General features: G+C 50.3%; 1 protein-coding gene across 10 annotated transcripts in view; it reads left to right on the forward strand.

Annotated features, from left to right (window-relative positions):
* The window catches only part of EEFSEC (eukaryotic elongation factor, selenocysteine-tRNA specific), a 266,239-nt gene that overhangs the window by 197,384 nt on the left and 48,862 nt on the right, over nucleotides 1–19,993 (forward strand). For all 10 annotated transcript variants that reach the window (XM_025448186.3, XM_035702466.2, XM_025448145.3 and 7 more), the window contains one exon: nucleotides 4,096–4,752. In XM_025448186.3, the coding sequence (XP_025303971.1) occupies nucleotides 4,096–4,752 (657 nt within the window). The remainder of the gene's footprint in view (nucleotides 1–4,095; nucleotides 4,753–19,993) is intronic.

Raw genomic sequence — 19,993 nt, forward strand, 5'->3', positions numbered from 1 at the left:
TTAGTTGATGATTTTATTTTAATTATTTGAGAGAGAGTGAGAGGAGGCATGAGTGGAGGGAGGGGCAGAGGGAGAGGGAGAAGCAGACTCTCTGCTGAGCAGGGAGCCTGATGTGGGGCTCAATTCTAGGACCTGGAGAGCATAACCTGAGAGCCGAAAGCAGACGCTTAGCCAACTGAGCCACCCAGGCACTTCTGGTTGAGGATTTTATAATCTTCCCACACTCTCCCCCCACTATCCCCAGCAGTAGACTCCAGAATCTGTGCTGCTTGCCCTGTATCACTCCAGGGCCTGGGCCCTGTATGTGAGAGAAACTTGATAAATATGTGTTGAGTGAATGTACATACAGTACCTCCACCACTCAACTTGGATATTAGTAAATATGAGTGAGTTGTTGAGTAGATGGATGGAATCTCTCAAAGTTGGCCAGAAAATGAAAGGAAAGCCTGTTTTTTCCCTATTCTTGAGTTGGCAAAACTACTTTCCCAAATTTTTGGTGTCCTAGATGGATCTTACATTCTTAAAGGATATCTTGTAGAATGTGGGTTTGTCGATGAGCCTATGTGTTGATACTGTCTGCATGTACCTGTGAGAGCCCATAGTAGTGCCACACTGCCCTGTCCCCATCTCTATCTGTTTCACAATTTCCTGTCTGGGCCCTTGAAATCTTGATTTGCACAGTTATTTGTCTTTCTGCTCTTCACGGTGCCCTCTTAAGGCATTCTTTATTATTTCAGTCCTAAGAACACAAGTCCCATTGAAAAGAACATGCTTTTAATGAAGCCTGCTTAGAGATGGCCTTGATGGTGGGGGTGGGGGCTGTCAGGGCAGTGAAGGCCATGAGCCCTTTGTCACAGGAAGCATCATGAACACCAAAAACTCACTCAGGCCCTGGCCACTCTGGAATCTCAGCTCCACGCTGTGCCAGGTGTGTTTTGGCCATGAGGGGCGTTTTCTCTTCCAGAATCAGATGCAGCCATTCTCTTCCAATGGGCTGGATATTTAACTGGGTTGACCATAAGCAGTGTTTGTCACCCGCCTCTGTGCTAGGTTCTAAGGATGCAGCAGTAGGAACTTGGATTTAAAAGGGGAGATACACAGATTTGATAGGGAAAAATTAAGAAATCTGGCCATGCCAGATATTGGAGAAGACGTTATCCATCCACAGGTCTCTGGCCTGTGGGACTTGGTTCTTTATCTAGCAGACCTGAGCCCTCACTCCTGACCTGGCAGTTCTGGTCAGGGCCTGCATCTTCCAGAAACCCTCCTTGCACTGTGCACCAGGCAGGCTTCTTGTGTGAGAGGGAATTCATTGCATCACTTTCCAGCAAAAAACTGGAAATGACCCATGTGCACATCAATAGGAGGCTGAATGGGGGTCTGTGTGTACTGTGTGACATACAGCATCCCCAACAAATGAGCTGCAGGTGTAGGCAGCATGGGCACGAGCTACAGATTTCAAAAACTCAGAAAACAAAGCAAAGTATTGATTAGGCATATGTATTACATATGTAGTGAGCTTCCACACAACCGTGTACATGTATATATAAAAAGTAAAGAATGCCACACACCAAATTCAAGAGAAGGGTTGCCTCCAGCTGGGGGGCAGGCTGGAGAACTAGGTGGGGGAGGAGCACAGAGACTGAAGTTATTGGTGATGTCTTAGTTCTCAGGGTGGTTGATGGGGCCATGTATACTTACTCTGTTGTAATTTAGCTCAGTAAGTACCGGGAAGCACAGACTGGCAATAAAGCAGCAATGGCAATACAGGAAGTCAGGTTCAGAGCACCCTGGGGAGAGTAACCAGCTCGGTCTGGAATGAGCAGGAAAGCCATTCCAGGGGATACCCTGGGATGAAAGGGATTTCAGGTGGAAGAAGTCCCACGGAGAAGGGTGCTCACAGGCAAAATGAATGTGTGGTTGTGTATGTAGGGAATTGTTCAAGCTTCCCCTGGTTGCGGCTCAAAGTGTTGGGAGAATATGGGGCAGAAAGAGCTGTTGAGGCAGGCCACGTGGCAGTGGGAGGCTCCAGGGAAGGCCATGTGGAGAAGCCAGGCAAGCCAAAGTCCTTGGTGGGACAGCAGCGGGGGTGTCAGCTGCAAGGCCCCTACCCAACCTGAGCAGCTTACCTATTGTGGGGACAGGTGGTGGTGGCCAGAGGGCTGATTGCCCATCCAATTTCGTTTGACCAAAGGATCTTCCTGTTCACAACAGCTATGCGCAAAAGGTTTGAAAGTGGTGATGTGGAAGAGGAACGCCCGTGTAGAGGTTGGTGCCAAAGAGTTGCATCATCCGACATGTGTTTTAGAAAGCTGGCCTGGAGAAAGGAGATGTGTGGGGTGGGGGCTGGAGGACAGCTCCTGGGGCAGCTACGGGCCGCAGGGTGGGGTGGAGGGGTAGAGCCATGATTTGGGGCCTGCCTCACTCGGCAGATGCTTAGTGTAAGATAATATTCTCCGGTTACTCTAAGGTGCATTCCTGAAAATCTTAGTTTCCCATTGCTCTTGTAGATCATTTCAGAGATGTTTTATGTTTCTCTTTGATTGATCTTGGCTGTGGCTTTTGACACTGCACTTCTCACTTTCTCCGCCCCCTGACCTCTTGGTTAGGTAGTTAATGATCTTTAAACAAACACTTGAGTATTATGGCTCTCCAGAAAAGGGCCTGGCCTCCTGGGCCCAGAGCAGCTCAGCATTCTCCCTTCATCCAGGGAGAAGACGAGTGCTCCACACACCCGGGTTTTGCAGATGGAGATGCTTGCAACCTGAAAGCCAAAGTGTCTTGAACTTAAGTTTCGATGGCAAGTTTTCTGAAAAACATTACCCGTTTCTTTGCTGCACTAAGCGTGATCTCATCTCCTCTCTGACAGTGGATCTTAGTAGGAATGTTCATTGATTTCGTGGAATGTTTATTAGAGCCTTTCTCATGTCTGTTCCTGATTTACAAACTGTGGGTGCAGAAATCTGCCTGGTGTGGTAGTTGGGGCGGTTTCCAAATAGAGATAGATCAGGTTACTCCTCTGCCTAAACTCCTCTGTGACTTCCGGCCTGCCCTCATTGCCCTCCCTGCTGCAGCCCTCCCATGGCTTTGTTTTCAGACCCACAGAGCCTCCATCCTGGGCCTATACACTCATCAGCTTCCCTTCAGAACTCTCTTTTTTTGGATCTTCACACGACTTCTAGAGGGTCTTAGCTGAGAAGACCCTCCACAGAAGTCTTCCTTGACCACCACTCTAAGAAGCCAGACCCTCCCCCAAATGCTAGGCCTTCTCTATATGTTATAAATGATACACATATTATATGTGATACAACAAGGTATATATAATATGCTCATATAATTATGTTATGTATTTACATATGAGGTTTTATATATGAATTATATCAATACAAACTTAGTTGATGTTAACATATTTGCAGTTTTGTTGCTGTTTCTCACTCTATTCCTACTCCCAGAACAGTCTTTGGCACACTCAGGACTGTGTCCTGTGAGTAAAGAGTGGCCTGCCCTGGAGAAGCCTATGGGCTTCCATAGGGCCCATAGGCAGACAGGCACTGACAGCAGAGCAGGCTGTGTATGACTCAGAGGGGCTGGGGTAGCACTAAAGAGAAGGGGGTAGATCCTGCCCACTGGGGGTAGACTTTCTAGAGCAGCCTGTGAGAGCCCATAGTAGTGCCACAGGAGTCTGGCCTGGGCTTTCAAGGACAAATGGCCATAGCTTGGCAGGCTGAGGACCTGTGGGGCCATTCTGGATGTGATGGCAAGCCTATACAGAGGGTTCAAGGCAAGAAAATGCTGGAATGGAGTCTGGGGTGGAACAGGGACTAGGACAGAAGGAACTAAGGAGGTAGCTCAGGATTCGATTGCTATGACCACCACCTACATCCTGGACTAGGGCGCCCTGTGGGCCACATGTTTGCAGGTGGAGCTTGCTCTGGCCAAGGGGAGTCTGACTGCCCCAGAACTCTTCTGGGCTGGCATGCCGGGTGCCAGGTAAGTGTTGGCAGCGCTGAGATAGGACTTCTCTGGCTGGAGCCACTCCCCACCCCAGCCTCAAGGCTCTTTGTTTCATGAGCTTTCTCTTTTGCTACCCACCAGGTGGTGAAGAAGGTGAAGTCCATGCAGATGTTTCACATGCCTGTCATGTCAGCCATGCAGGGAGACCGGCTGGGCATCTGCGTCACTCAATTTGACCCCAAGCTGCTGGAGCGTGGCCTGGTGTGTGCTCCGGAGTCCCTGCACACTGTCCACGCGGCCATCATCTCTGTGGAGAAGATCCAATATTTCCGAGGGCCCCTGCAGACCAAAGCCAAGTTCCACATCACAGTGGGCCATGAGACAGTCATGGGCCGGTTGATGTTCTTCAGCCCTGCCCCTGATAACTTTGACCACGAGCCTGTGCTGGACTCCTTCGACTTCTCTCAAGAATACCTCTTCCAGGAGCAGTATCTAGATAAGGATTTGGCACCAGCAGTGACAGACAGTGGTGAGGCAGACAAGAAGACGGGCCAGGCCACAGAAAGCCGCTGTCCTCGGCAGCAGTGGGCCCTCGTGGAGTTTGAGAAGCCTGTCACCTGCCCTCGGCTGTGCCTGGTGATTGGCTCCAGGCTAGATGCAGACATTCATGCCAACACGTGCCGTCTTGCCTTCCACGGCGTCCTGCTCCATGGGCTGGAGGGCAAGGACTATGCCGAGAGCTTCTTGCCCAGGCTGAACGTGTATAAGCTCAAGCACAAACATGGCCTTGTAGAGCGGGTAAGCAGTTCCTCCACCCATCACCCTTCCTTGTCAGGCTCAGGTGGCTGGGATGGACACCATTGGGGTCCGTGATGAGAACCAATAGGAAGACCTTATAGGCCTTCTCGTCCCAACTTCTGAGGTTTTCAAACAAAGAAACTGAGGCCCAGAGTAGCCGAGTGGTAGCCCTCAGCCAACAGAGACGGGGCCTAAACCAAGGCAGGGGAGCTCCACTGCACCTATCTCCAACCAGCCATCCCTGCCCTCACCTTGGTAATAGAGGTGGCCTATATAGGGCAGAGCAGCCCTGGTCCCTCACACAAACTAGTTTCAGACAGCAGCATTTCACCTGGGCCAGAAGCCAGTGGTATTAGTAGCCTCTTTGAGTTTCAGATAAGAAGCTGGGCCTTGCACCTCACAGCCTGATAACCAGCCCCTCGCTCTCATGGCCGCAGTGGGGGCTGAGCCTCCATCAGGCAAGGTGGCTGCTGGGTTTGCCCCCAATCCAGTCATATTAAAGGAGGGAGCATGGCTGGTCAGTGCAGGGCAGGCCCGGCCAACCATGTCCTTGGCCTGTGGGGAGGGGGAAGGGTGAAGGATGATGGTGGTGGGAGATGCCAGAGGGCAAGAGGTTGGAAGGTATGGGAAGGTGAAACAGTGGGAGAGGCCGGCCTGCTGGCTTCCTCTGGTTCACAGTCCTTTCGTGAGGGTAGGCAAATGGAATAGCCTAGAGCCTTAAGGGGTCCTGAAGTCCTGAGATTGCCTTCTGTCAGGTGGGCCCCGCCTACCCTCTGTATCTATCATTGTTGATCTCAGTGGGAATCCCTGCCTCCTGGGCCTCCAAGAGATGGGTGGAGAATGTCCAAACCTCTGTCCAAACCTCACTCCCTGAATGTGGGTCCCCGAGGGGCAAGGGTGGCTGTGGGTGTTCCTGGGACTTGTCTCTGAGCCAGGTGAGCATGGCAGTGCTGAGACCCCAGTGTTGGGAGGCTTAGGCTATAGTGGGTTCTGCCCTGAGGCCCTCAGCAGAGCTGCAGTTTTGTTCGTTAGATAGCAAGATGAGGGTTACCCCTCCCCCATGCAGCACCCTGCCTGCATCAGCATAGGCTCGGGCATGGGGTCTGACCTTTATCTAGTAGGCACTCAGGAGAAAGTATCAGGGCCTTGGGCACCCAGCTGTGGACAGGGTTTTCCACTGCCATCCCCCACCATCTCCTTCCGCTCTCAGATCCCCACGTTTCTCCTCTGGAACTCTGTCACTTCAGAAACTCACACTCCCCTCCTCCCTGTCTCAGGATTCATCCTGGTGCTCAGGCCCAGTTCCTTTCCTATCTTGCCTGTATTAAGACCTGCCCTCTGGTGGGGGACTTAGTAGAAGTTTCTTACTTGCCCACTCACAGTGCGTCTAAAACTCAGGATCCCGTAGTTTTATAAGCTCAAGCCTCCCACTCCAAGGCCAACCTTGCCCCCTCAGGCAAGCACGGTCAGCCTGCGTTGCTGGGCAGCATGGTCACCCTGCGTTGCTGCTGGAGTCCCAAAGCTGAAGCCATGTCTGCATCCTCTGCTCTTTGCCATCTGCCCCCCTTTGTTGTTTTTTTTTTATCTGCCCCCCTTTGAATGTTGGTTTCCTCATCCACAGAGCGGTAGCCCAAACTCCCAGCACCTCCAGGAGAGGTCAAGGTCTGACTATGGGGACCACTCAAAGGTTCCATCAGCCTGGGGCCAGCCCCAAGATGCTGATTGAAGACGAAGGTGATAAAGTGCATGTCACTCGTTCCTCTAGCTTGATTTATTAGCAGTATTATGAAGCATAATTATTCTCTGGTGAAATATCTGTCATAGAGTAATGTCCTACTTGGTAAGTTCACAGGTCTAATTGCCTCACACAGGCCTCTTGGTGGTGGAGCAGCAGTTACTCCCTTTGAGAATGAGGAGTGTGTGTTTGTGAGGAGCAAATAAACATACTATTGAATGCCTCTTGCTTCCTAAGGGCAATGGGGAGGGCCCAGGAGACGTGCTGACCCAGGCCCTGCCACCAATCTGGGGCATTCCTGAGGCCACAGCCCTTTTCTGCTTAGTCCAGGGAGGCCAGAAGTAGAGGCATAAGAGCCATAGACTTGCAGTGAACAGATCCCACATAGAAACCCTGAGCAGAAAGGCTCTTTCCAACCAGGGACTGCTTCAGGTGGGGCTATGGATGTGTGTGGAGGGGTCCTGAGACTGGAATCCTGCAAGGAAGGACAGGGCGCAGGCACCCAGGTTCCTCCTACCAGCTCTTTAAGGCTCTAACTGAATGGATACTTGTCCTGTTTCCCTTCTGGGCCCAGGGGCAGGAATACACCTGCCTCCTGCCTCCCTGCACCCCATCCCTGCTCTGTTTATTCAACACCTACTGTGTGCCATTGTTAGCTGCTTACATTATTTTGAATCCTTATAAAAATTCAAGGAGGAGGTTATTACTTTTCCTATGTATTTTTTTTGAAATTATTAAATAGATCACTTTCTCCCTTCTATAATTATATGTAAGAATTTGGGGAAAGTAATATATGCACATGGTAAAAAAAATAATTCAGACAACACAAAAAATTACTTTAAAAAAAAAAAGCGAGTTTCCCTGCTCTGACCTCAGGCCCTCAGGGCCCCTCTGCAAAGGCAGCCACACAGGAAACCAGCTCAAGAGATGTAACACGACCCACCCACATCACAGGATGGCCAAGTCAGGATTTGAACCCAGCACTGATGACCTCTGAGCCCTTTTCTTTCTAGCAAATCTGGTAGATTCTTGCCCAGTGAGTTGAGAGGCTAGTGTGCTCTCAAGAAGCTGGAGTCTCTTTGGTGGGAGACTTTTCTTCCTGGTAAGGTTGGTAAGCATAGAACTTGGGGGTCACGCACACTGGGCTCAGATCCTGGCTGTGCCATGTAACAGCTGTATGCCTTGGGCAGCCCTTTTATTTCAATATCCTCATTCCTTTGAGGAGCAGTCTCCACCTCACAGGTAAAATGGCTTTATATATAAGAGTTCAGTCTAGCTCAGGGGAGGCAGGAAGATTTCCTAGTACAGCTCACAGTAGAAGGCCAGGCTTATTCCAGTGGGCAGCCCTCTTTGCTTTGAGCAAGACCCAGAGTGCACAGAGATTTTCGGAACACTTGATTGGCCACAGCCTTTGCCATGTGGCAGACTGGTCAAATGTGCCAGCCTGGGCTTCAGTCTCAGCCTGACCAACCTCCTGGTGTGGAGATGTGGGCAGGTCCAAGGAATTCCACAGCTCTGCACCAGGGGGTGAGATGTGGGCCAGTTGGGGAGTGCATGAAGGTTGTGAGATCAGTGCTTGGCTCCTATTCTGCACTTGTTCTTTTATTATTATTAATTTTTAAGCCCTTAGAGTCAGAATAATAAATCCTGGAGCTTGGGGCAGAATGATATTCCAGTCCTTTCTCCAGGACTTCATTGCCCCTCTCTGAAGCACAGGGACAATCCCCTGGTCTCTGTCAAGAGCCACCCTGGACTGGTGCAAATGGCATTTGGGGAGGGAACTAAGAGTCATGCCGGCTGCTGGGTGTGGTTGACCAGGGCAGGGAGTCCCCAGTGCTGATCTTGCCCCAGCTGCCTGCCTCTGAAAATTGCTAGACATTTTGAAGCTACCACCCCACCCCAAGGCATACTTCCATATAAAGACATCTCCAGGAGCCCAAGTCATCTTGAAAAGGTTAAATTCAAAGATGTCTGGGTGGCTCAGTGGTTGAGCTTCTGCCTTTCGGCTCAGGGCATGATCCTGGGGTCCTGGGATCAAGGCCTGCATCAGGCTACCCACGGGGACCCGGTTTCTCCCTCTGCCTATGTCTCTCTCTGTGTGTCTCTCATGAGTAAATAAAACCTTTTAAAAAAAAAAGAAAAGGTTAAATCCAGTCTCCTGGGCAGGTTCTTCACCACCATGGCAAACCAACTCCCAGCCCCTGCTCCATGAATCTGAGCAGACTCCTTGTGTCTGCTCTACAAACACAGTCACTTTCTGGGAGCTCAGCTTGGGCCTCCAAGACATCCTCCATTTATAAACAAGGAAGGTCCAGCCCTATATGGATATATGTTGAATGGACACTTTCCATCTGGACAGACTTAAGGCACATAGTGCTTCTGAGCCCATTGCCTAAAAGACATTATTCATCCATACGTCCAGATGTTTACCTAGCTTCTGTGTGTGCCAGGCAGCAAGGCGGACAGAGTTCTTGTTCTCGCAGGAGAGACTGACAAGGATTAGTACCTTAGATGCTTTCAGGTAGTAGTAAGTTCTAGAAAGAATATAACAGTGAAATAAATACAAACTGCTGAGGATAGTACCTGGCACATAACGAGGCCAGCCATTAGCCTTCCCCGGGGTTTTCTCTTACTTTTGTGCTTCATTTGCTCACACTGGAGGATGGGTCAAGTTCCCCTGCAGAAGTGGCTTCACTCAATGGTGTCACCCAGAGTGTCGGTGGCCTATGGGCCACATCCAAGCAATTGGTCTTGGCCCAAATCTAATCATCTTAAGCAAGCTTTTCTTCTCTGGATACTTTTTTTAGCTACTGTAATCAAACACAATTTATTTAACTTACCACCAGTAAATGGCTTTCCTTGCTTGGCTAACAAATGAACCACTTGGAAACTTACTTTGTAGCCTATTCTCTCTCTCTCTCTCTCTCTCTCTGTTTTCTTTTGTGAAGAAATTCTGATATGATGAGATGTGCTGCTTGAAATCATCTCTTTTTTTTTTCTGTGAGCTGAGAATAGTATGATGTCAGTGTATGCTGTATTTTATTAACACAGCCAATAACAAACACAGAACTTTGCCATGTAGTTCAATAAAATAATAATCTGCATGTCACTGAGCATTAAAAGTGTGACATTAAAAGTCCACTTTTCCTATTTTGACATGGTACCTATGCACTGGTAATAAAAATGAATAAATAGAACATATGGCTGGGTGAGGTGCTGTGGAACCGTCCCAGAGTTACGGTACCCAGTACTACCCGGTCTCTGTCACAACTGCTCACCTTTGCCACTGTGGCACAAAAGCAGCCATAGTCAAGGTAGAAGCAAGTAGTTGTGGTGGGGTGCCAGTAAAACCTTACTGATGGACACTGAAATTTGAATTGCTTACAGTTTTCATGTATCATGAAATACTATTCTTTTGATGTTTTTCAATCCATTAGAAATTAGAAGAACCTTCTTAGCTCGAAGGCCATATAAAAACAGATACTGGGCAGAACTTGGACCCCTAGCTATAGTGTGTCCTCCCCTGATCTAAATGGTAAATAGGACTCTTGAAACAGACTAAGCATCCTGCAAGGAAAAGTCTAATCACCATCTACAACCACAAGTTCTCAACTTTGTCTTCATTCCTCAGGAATTAGGTCCTGGGAAGGGAGCTTTGCTAACAGATATGCTCCAGAGAGGGATCCCTGGGTGGCGCAGCGATTTGGCGCCTGCCTTTGGCCCAGGGCGCGATCCTGGAGACCCGGGATCGAATCCCATGTCGGGCTCCCGGTGCATGGAGCCTGCTTCTCCCTCTGCCTGTGTCTCTGCCTCTCTCTCTCTCTCTCTGTGTGTGACTATCATAAATAAATTAAAAAAAAAAATTAAAAAAAAAAAAAAGATATGCTCCAGAGGTCTCACCTCAGAGGGGCAAGGAAGAGAAGTGAAGGTGTTCTAAAGGGCTAGTCTTTCTAGGGAGATGGCTTGGGAAAGGGAATTAGAGCCCATGGTGATGGGGGAGATTCTTAGTATCCTGTTTTCAAGTAAAAATATAGAAATTTGTCTAAGATTATAAACACAGAGAAGGGGGAAGAAACTATGAATGGAACGGGAAAGCATAGCACCTCCACACACACAAAGGAAAAATTGGAATGAATTTAAACCAACAAAAATGAGGGAAACAAAAACATTGTTCATAAATAATCACAAAAATAAAAGGAACAAGAGTAAATAGTCATTATACTAAACATGAATGGCCAAATTCTCCTGCGTAATACAGACTGATAGGTTGGATTAAAACACAAAATCCTCCAGTTATATGCTATTTGTTGGAAACACACAATGGTGACCGAAGATTAGGAATAAAAGGAGGGGCAGAGAAATGTCAGGTGACTGAATATAAAAGGAAAGTATGAATGGTAATATTAATTTAGACAAAAATATTCACCAGGATAAAGAGAAGCATCATGTAATGATAAAGGGTGTGGTTACGAACTTGCACCTACCAAACCTATAAAAACAAAATGTTAGAAATCCAAGGAAAAGTTGGTAATAAGTGGAGTCATAATTATAGTGGGCACTTTAGAATGCAGATTCCAGAATTGAACAGGCCCACTAAACAGCAGATAAGGACACAGGGGTGTAACACAAGGCTACACTTGACTTCTAGATAGAAACAGAGAGAATACACTTTCTCTTTTTTTCCTGTGGGACATTCATTTGAAAAATATTTATAGAATACCTATGTGCTGTTTTCAGGGCTGGGGATAACAATAAATAAGAGAGACAAAATCCCTGTCCTCGTGGGACTTAGATTCTAGTTGTACCCGTGGCCACAGAGAAAACTCTAGTAGATTTTTTTTTTAAAGATTTTATTTATTTATTCATGAGAGACAGAGAGAGAGAGAGGCAGAAACACAGGCAGAGGAAGAAGCAAGCTCCATGCAGGGAGCCTGATGTGGGACTCGATCCCGGGACTCCAGGATCACGCCCTGGGCTGAAGGCAGGCGCTTAACCGTTGAGCCACCCAGGGATCCCCTCTAGTAGATTTTTACAAGTAGAAGTCACAAACTGTTAAAATTATAAGTGAAGAATAGATATAGATACGTAGATGTGTGTGTGCATTTGCTCATTTTTTCATGTGTTCGCAGCTTGGAAATTTGCAAGCAGTAAGTTGCTGTTCATTTGGCTAAGGCTCTTCCTCATACTGTTATATAATGTAGAACCCCTTAGTAATTTTCTCTTTCTTCGGGGTTTTTGTGTGTGTGTGTGGACTTTTTTGTGGTCCCTTGATTACATCGCAAAGGAAGCCTTAGATTCCCTTGAAGGTGACTTTAACACGCCTCTGTTCCGTGCCAGTCTGCTTTTTGAACAGTCAGAAAACAGGCCCAAGGTAGGTCCTTCCAGTAGCAACAGTCTGTGACTAGCATCCAATTCATTCTTTTAATTGTATTTACTTTACCGTCAGGTTCCTGTTTATGGCGACTCTTGTCTCTCACAGGTACCATGTGCAGTTTCCCTTTAAGCACAGGTATTTCAAGAAAGCAATTAGGTAAAGGCTCTTTCTTCACAGGTGTACAGAGGTTTGGCAAAGTGAAGGGGGGGTGGAGAGGGTTTCTGAACTGGGGCAGAGCAGCTAAGCCCCACTCCAGAGGGCCCTTCATTGCGGCCTTGTGCAGATTCAGACCCGCTGCTCCTCTCAGTGAGCTGGGCCGAGGGTCATGGGAAAGGTGGCCTTCCTGTGGAGGACAGACCCACATACAAGAGGGCCTAAGGGAGCAGGACTCCACTGAGGTGGGGGAGGGGGTCCGCTAAGGGGAAAGCACAAAGAGCTAGTGTGACCTTTGAGCTGTGCCTTGTGACCGGTCAGACGTGTGGGGTGAGGGGGGTCCCCAGGGCTAGGCACTGTCTCTGCAGAGGCACAGTCTGGAAAAGGGCCCTCAGCCCGGGAGCACCCAGCCCCTGAGGGATGGGAAAGCTCCAGTGTGTAGGTAGGCCGGACCACTAAAGTTGCCAGCAGAGCAGGCAACGCAGGTTGGGGGCTGGGGGAGGCTGGGGCTTGGTTCCGATTGTGCGGGAGAAATCCCTGGAGGAGGATCAGCCAGGGCAGCCTACAAAGTGGGTATCCACTCAAGGTCCCCAACCTTGTCTCATTCTGAGCCTGGGTACCCCAGGCTGAGTTGAGTGGTCTGGCTTCACTGAAGCTACTTAGTGTGGGGCGGTTTCCTCATGTGTAACAATTGCATGGGAGAAGGTGGGGCGGACAAGAGCTCCTGGCGGAGGACACAGAGTACTCTGTGCTGCCTGCCCTGCCGTGCTCCACTTCACACCTCCGCCTGCTGCCACACCCCAAGGGCCCTCCTCACCTCCCGCCTTGCCCCAGTAGCTTGCTTACACAGTTCCAACCACATCGTTTTCTCCTAAACAAAGGTGGTCCCACCAGCTCTTACTCAAAAATCCCTTTGGGCCAACCTCATGGCCAAGGTAAAGACAATACTCACACCTTAGCTACCATGGCTGGCCTGCCACTAATTGTGAAGTTGGGTCTCAGGGTGTGGCAGGCTGAGGAGACAGGCACACAGGACCAAGGGGATGCCTCTTTGTGACCAGGGCTGGAGGAGAGGAGAGAAGAGGAGTGGACCAAGTATGGCAGTGTCTGCAGGCACAGGGAATTCGGGTTCCAGCCAGGGCCCCAGGGGATGCTGGATGGCCCCCTGCACAGGTGTGAGACTTTGGGGGAGTCTCTTTCCCTCAGTGTCCTTACTGGAAAAACAGGGGCTATGCTCCCTATTGCATGGGCTGGTGTGGGGCAGGGAGACAAGTACATATAAAATGGTGAGTGCTATACCTGGCACAGTAGGCCATTGTTAAGCATTGGCTCTCTTCATTGTTATATACTTGGACTTTCCTGAGGACACAAATGCCTGGGTTCCCAGCTGGGGTGGTGGCAAGACACTGGCATCCACACCTCTCCTGCAGTGGGATCAGGCCAGGCATGCCGACCATCCTGGCTCTGGCACCCTGGTGCCGGATGGGGAAGGCCTTAGGGCTGGACCAGGGAGCCTGCAGCATGAGCCCAACGAAGTGTAAACATGCAGACGCCACCAGGAGTGCTGGCTGGCTTTGAAGTCTAAAGTACTGCTGCCTCCCAGCTCTTGGCTCACCCCACTCCACTGCTGATGGCTTGTTAAATGTGCCCAGGGCACTGGAGAGCTTATGGCCAGGCTGCAGACCAGCCCAGGCTCCCTGCGGTCCTTCCTGAGCAGGGACCAGCTAGCAGACCCCAGCCCTTGGAGGAAGTGGCACTATGATCTACCTGGTCCCTGCGGCCACTTTGCTAACTCTTGCGGCCCTGGGCCCCATCCAGCAGGCTGAAGGCTGTGTCCGCTCCCAGGCTACTTGAGAAAACAGAGGTACCCCCTGAAGCAGAAGGAGATCAGATGGCTGTCCTAGTGTTCCAGCCCTAGCCCAAGCCCTCAGCCCCTCCCCTCCCTTCCAAGTGTCAGCATCTGATAGTGGAGAGTCTTACTCAGCTGCTGAAGTGCCTGTGAGCTTCCTTTTAAAGATTGCTTTTTTGGTCGAATACAGACACAGGGTCAAGGCACTGGAAAGAGCTGGCTCTGGATTGGCCCAGCTTGGCCATAGACAAGTCACTCTTTCCCCAACACCCCCTCCCCATCCCCAGAACTGATTTCTTCTGTAAAGGAGCTGCAGTGGGGAGTTGATGAGATCACACTGCTGAGGGCCGAGGACAGGGCCTGGCATGAAGCAAGTGCTCACTAAAATGTCCCCTTTTTCCTCCATGAAAATATAACTGCCTTTTCGAGCCGTGCCTTGGTTCCTTATGAGCCCCAGACAGACAGCTTTACTTGAATCGGTGCCTGAGTGATGGAAGACAGAACCATGGAGGGAAGCTTGTTAAATGTGCCCAGGGCACTGGAGAGCATGCTGACAGGGTGCAGGGAACTGGGACGTGTGGCTTGCTATGGACGAGCGAGGGACCTGCCCACCCCTGGGACAGAGGTGGGCAGATGCCTCCTTGGGTGGGCGCCTTCTGTGATGCCCAGAGCCTGGCCTGCCCCGGACCTCCTCACTGGGCCTCTGCAACTCACTTGACCAAATGAGATGGGTTGAAAGCTGCTCTCCTTTCCTGGGTTGACACCACGGATTGCAGTGAGGTTGGTTGTCACTTAAAGCAATCTTTCACATTAGGAACCTTGCCCCTTCTCATAATAACATTGGAGGTGGATACGTTCACCCTGTTTTCCCAGAAGAGAACAGTGAGGCTCAAAGAAGTGATAAAGCCTGCCCAAAGTCCCACTGTGGCTGGTGGAGGAGCGGCCCTACCTTGCAGGCCATTCCAGGGCCTCCCTCTCCCTGCCATACCAAGCCATTGCCCTGTAACTGGGGAAGAAGAAAAGGTATCCTCTGGGCGTGATGTTTCTGATGCCAAATAAGGATGGGTGACACCAGAACAGCAGCATTGCAGGGACTCTTAGGGAAGTTGTCGATCCTGGTGCCTGTCAAGTGCCCTGGGAGAATTACCACCTGTGTGCCAGCCTCATTGGTGATCCAGGCAACTTCTGAGTTCTTGCCTTGTGGATCCCTTCCCTGGTTGTGTCCTCAGCGAAGATCTCGCTATAGGATAGAGGGTACAAGGGAGAGAACCAGAGTCCCAAGAGCAGCCGCCAGCATGTAGTCTGTGCAGAGTAGGTGTCAGCATCCCTGCTTTTCTTCAGTTAGATAACTCTCCATCTCTTGGTTTCCAAGTATGTCTTAGTTGTTCTTGCCAACACCCCTAAAAAACAAACAAACAAAAAAAAACCCAGCCTTTTCAGAGGAACACACTGAGATCAGGGAAGTCCCTTGCCCAAAGTCCTGTTGCTGGAAAACGCAGTCTAGACTCAAACCCCCCAGCCCTTCCTCTTGCTTTAGTCCTCCTCACAGCCGACTGAGCAAGTAACTTGGGGCCCCACTGCACAGCTGGCTGCCCCTCTTTGCTTGATGCCAGTTCTCTAATTTGAATTAGAATCATCGCTTCAGAACTTGGGCAGTTCCCAAGCCTCATCATGGAAGCTGGGCCCTGAGAGAGACACACACATGTAATGACATAATTATGTGCACTGGCAGCCAGGTCCCCACTCAGAGGCTGGGGACAGTAGGGACTTGCCCGGCGCATAAGCGAGGTCCTGGGCTTCCATGCGCAACCAGTGACTGCTCTTTGGGAACTCACTCTCTGGTGACTAAAGGCTAATATTCATGCAAACAGTGAAAGTCCCCACTTAGAGTTATTGTTGTAGCTGTGCTGGCCTAGGTTCAGCATTGTTTCCGAGGAGCAAGGCCTGCTGAACAAGTCCCACATGCATTTCTTTTGGTTTGACGTCACAATGATTGATTTCAAAATGAAAAGCCTCCAACTGTTTGTTCTCTGAAGGTTTTTCCTCATTGGATGTGCTGGTGTCCGATCTCTGAGGTCTCTCTTTTAGCTGGAAGAATCTATAACTTGGAGACAAGCCCAACCACTGGGCATGCACACATATTCTAGAGATGAATAGGGCGGAGAAAATGCATTTCCTCCAGCCCTGCCCTCTAACACCCAGGACAAACAATGACCCCAGGTCTTCCAGAAGCTTCCCAGAGATGCTGGCCTCACTGCCTCTAGCAAGAAGGGCCATCATCCATCCCTCTCTCTAGCCAGACTTTGAATGAAGTTACTCACACTGGACATCTGTGAGTCCTCTCTCAGCACACCACCCCCAGGAATATCTGGAGGGCTCCTGTTCTGGGGATGCAGAAACACATTTAGGCCAGTTCCTGACTTCCAGGACCACCAATTGGGGCAGCTGGTGCAGACAAATTGCTGCTGAGCCAAGACCCACACATAGGCCTTGTTCCTGCCCCTTCCAGGCTCTGTGGCTGGCTCACATCTGCGTGTGGCACCCTGTAGGGCTGGGGACACAGGACCTGCTCCTGCACCCCCCCCCACCTTCCTGTGTGTGGTGCAGTGGGGTAGGTCCTGAGGGAAGAAGAACCCCTGCCTAGGAAGTGTGGGACAGCTCTGTGTGAACCTGCCATAACTCTCTTAACTCACTTTGTAGATGGGGAGCTAAGGCCCACAGTGGTTAGGCCGTGGGCCAGAGTCTCCAAGACCACAAGACCAGGGCTTTGAGCCCAAGTAGGCTGGTTCCAGAGCCCAGGCTCTGGCCCACTGCACAAGAAGGAGCTTGGCATTCCTTCCAGAATTGGCCCTTCTGTGTGAAACCTTAAGAGCTATGTTGGACAATAGCATTCAAGTCTGTTCTTAGCTGCAGCTAATCGCCTCATCTCCTTCTGTCTTCCCTCATACCTGGTCCTCATCCTCTTAGCCTTCTTTCTTAGTCTTTTCTTGTCTCCAGTGCGCCCATGTCCCCATACATGGCCTGTACTGGAATCTTACCAGAAGGGTGACTTGCCTCTTGGCCCCATAACCATCGGTAAAGGAAAGCTTACTCACTCCAGCCTCATTTTGTGGATGAGGAAACTGGGGAGGCCCCAGGGGAGGGGGGGGGTTGGTCAGCAGCTTGCCTCACTGGCCCTCAGTGTATTTTGGGCTGGCAGCAAGTTGGCCCCAGAGCAAACCAGAAGCCCTTGACAGCCATGAAGTGTACTGCATCCACTGGGCTGGCAGATCTTCCTTTGATAATCAGGTGCTTGGGACGCACCTCAGTTCCTGCATATAGTGGCCAGGCTCCATCTGTCTTCCCTCTCTGCAGTTGAGATAGGCTCCTCCAATAGCTTGGGGCTTTCAGGAACTGGGACCGGCAGGGATAGGGCTGCTCTGCTGCCCCTGGGCTGGATTTGGAAGCCAGCTTGGGTGCAGCCAGTCATGGAATGACTCGGAGGAGTCCCGAGGGTAGGAAATGCCCTGGCTGGGCTCAGTCACTGCTGCCAAACCCCCACCTCCTCTGCTCTCTTGCCGTGGGGGTGAATGCAGGGAAAGCTGGAATGCATGACTTTGAGCAAGTCCTTTCACTTTGCTGAATCCCTACAGCACTTTTCTGAAAATTAACTAATGATGTGGAGGTGGCTGTCATCTGCTGAGGGTGGGAGGGGAGAGAAAGTGCAGAGGGCTGGATGGTCTGAGGGAGGAGGAGTTTGCTACCAGCTTCTCTAACTGCCTCAGCAGCTTGTGTCCATAGTGCCCATCTAGGCCATCTTCCCACTCCTGGAAGGATCCACTCAGGATGCTGGGAATGACAGTGCAGGCCATCGGTGGGCAGGAGTAGGGAGTGCCAACATTCCTGAGACCACACTGGGTTTGCAGCAGTGTGCCAAAGGCCCGCCTTCTCACCCATGTTGCCTGGCCCTACAGGTTGAATCAAAGACACAGAAGTTAGTGGGACATGACACCTAATCTGTGCTGTCATGCCTTCTGGCCAAGCCGTAAAACAGGAGTGACAGAGGCACTCCCTTTGAACTTGAATCCTTTCTAAACTGCCCCTCAGGCCCCTCCTCAGAGGGTCAGAAAAAGCCCATTCGCTCCTCTCCTTATTCCGGATGCTTAAAAAAATATTGTGGTAATGTAGGTCAGTGAACTGACCGGCACCACACACCAGCAGGATTACAGGGCCCGCCAGCCCGCACGCTGGCCCACTTGGTCAGATGAGAACATAAACAAGAAGGGCCAGGAGCCCTCGGCTTCCCCAGCCCTAGGCTTTTGTTTATGTAGCACTTAAACCAACTTTGGGGTCGTTGCAGTCTGCCGTGGAACCCCTGAAGCTTTTTGAAGTTCCCCTGAAGTTAATAAAATTAGTCTGCCCTCATTGCAAGTCCTTGGCTTGCAGGGGGAAGATGGATCCTCGGCTGTGTCTGTAGCATTTAGCTTTTTAAGTTAATATTCTATAACCAAGAGAAAGGGGAAGGCAGGGGAGAAGATGCAGTAAAAAGTCTTATGAAATGCCTTTATGCTAATAGGTAGCATGCCTGCCACCCCAGGGCCCTGGTCATGGTAGAGCCCAGCCACCAGGCCCACTGGAAGGCCACAAGATGAGCCGCCATGCTCCAACGTGATGAGGGATGACCAGCACTGAGGTGTGGGAGGGAACTAGGTACAAGGCAAGGCTGTCAGCTCCCTCTTTTTTTTTTTTTTTTTTTTTTTTTTTTTTTTTTTTTTAATTTTTATTTATTTATGATAGTCACAGAGAGAGAGAGAGAGAGGCAGAGACATAGGCAGAGGGAGAAGCAGGCTCCATGCACCGGGAGCCTGATGTGGGATTCGATCCCGGGTCTCCAGGATCGCGCTCTGGGCCAAAGGCAGGCGCCAAACCGCTGCGCCACCCAGGGATCCCCAGCTCCCTCTTTAATGAAACGTACCCCCCAACCACAAGTCCACTTGAGTGATTTTCTTTTGCCCCCAGAGAACCAAGAGTCACCTTCTGTCACCAGTGTCTCCCTCCCCACTTGCATATTGTGTGCATACTTACTGGGACCTGTTGTGGGTCAGGGCATTGTAAGATAGAACTTCCAGTCTGTCTGGTGAGGGACACAGATGGGCCTGGGGACAGGAGGTGCCTGCTTTGTGGGAGAGGGTCTGAAGGAAAGCTTGTCTGAGCGGAGCCTAGGAGAACTGAGTAAGATCTGGGGTGGATACAGAGTTGGGAAGAGGGTGGCAGGATGATCGATGTGTTCATTATGTTCACTGGCTCAATGATGGTAATGGTTTCATGGGTATATATGTATATCCCAAATTATCAAGTTACTTACCTAACGTGTACATGCTTATGTTATTTATCAATTATGTCTCAATGAAGTGTTAAAAGAATGAAAGGCCATAGGCAGGATGTACCAGCAATCACAGGTACGTGTTCCACATTGACTTAGGCATTCAAGGAGCATGCATGTAGTAAGTGCCTGTTGGCACACAGGAAATGCAACTGTGGAGAAGAGAGATGTGTTTCTGCTTTCATGGACCTTGGCCTGCTTGGGAGGAGTGAACAAGTAATAGATAAAGCATATCAGGGAGTGATCTGTGTTCTGAAGACAGGGACAGGACCAGGGTGTGCAGAGGAGTAAGGGCCAGGGTGCAGGAGGGGCCCAAGTCTGAAGGCCTTGATTGGAGCCCTTGCTGGGCACTGGGGGCCTGCCCAGAGATGGGGGCACCCTGTCTGCCAGTGAGCAGTCCAAAGGCAATGGGACGGAGGGAGAATGTAATTGCCTTCCCCATGGACATACAGGAGCCTCTTGAGGCAGGAGCTTTTGATTTGGCACATGGTAGGCTCTCAATAAGTATTTGTGGGAGAAAGGAAGGACATTATAAATTTGATGTGAATTTTCTGCCTGGATTGCCCATTGTATCCCTGTGGTGCCTTTTATAAGGTGGTTGTCTACGTAAGTTGTAAGCTCTTGGTACCAGGACCATGTGTTTGTCATTTCTCGGCCAGCCATGATGCTGGGCACATGCTATCAGCTGGCTCTGTCTCACAGGCTAGCAAAGGCCTGGGACCCACACAGCCTGCCCAGAGTAGCCCAGGGCATCCCAGCAGCCCCAGA

Source organism: Canis lupus, chromosome 20 (assembly GCF_003254725.2).
Source record: "Canis lupus dingo isolate Sandy chromosome 20, ASM325472v2, whole genome shotgun sequence".
In the NCBI taxonomy this organism is placed as follows: domain Eukaryota; kingdom Metazoa; phylum Chordata; class Mammalia; order Carnivora; family Canidae; genus Canis; species Canis lupus.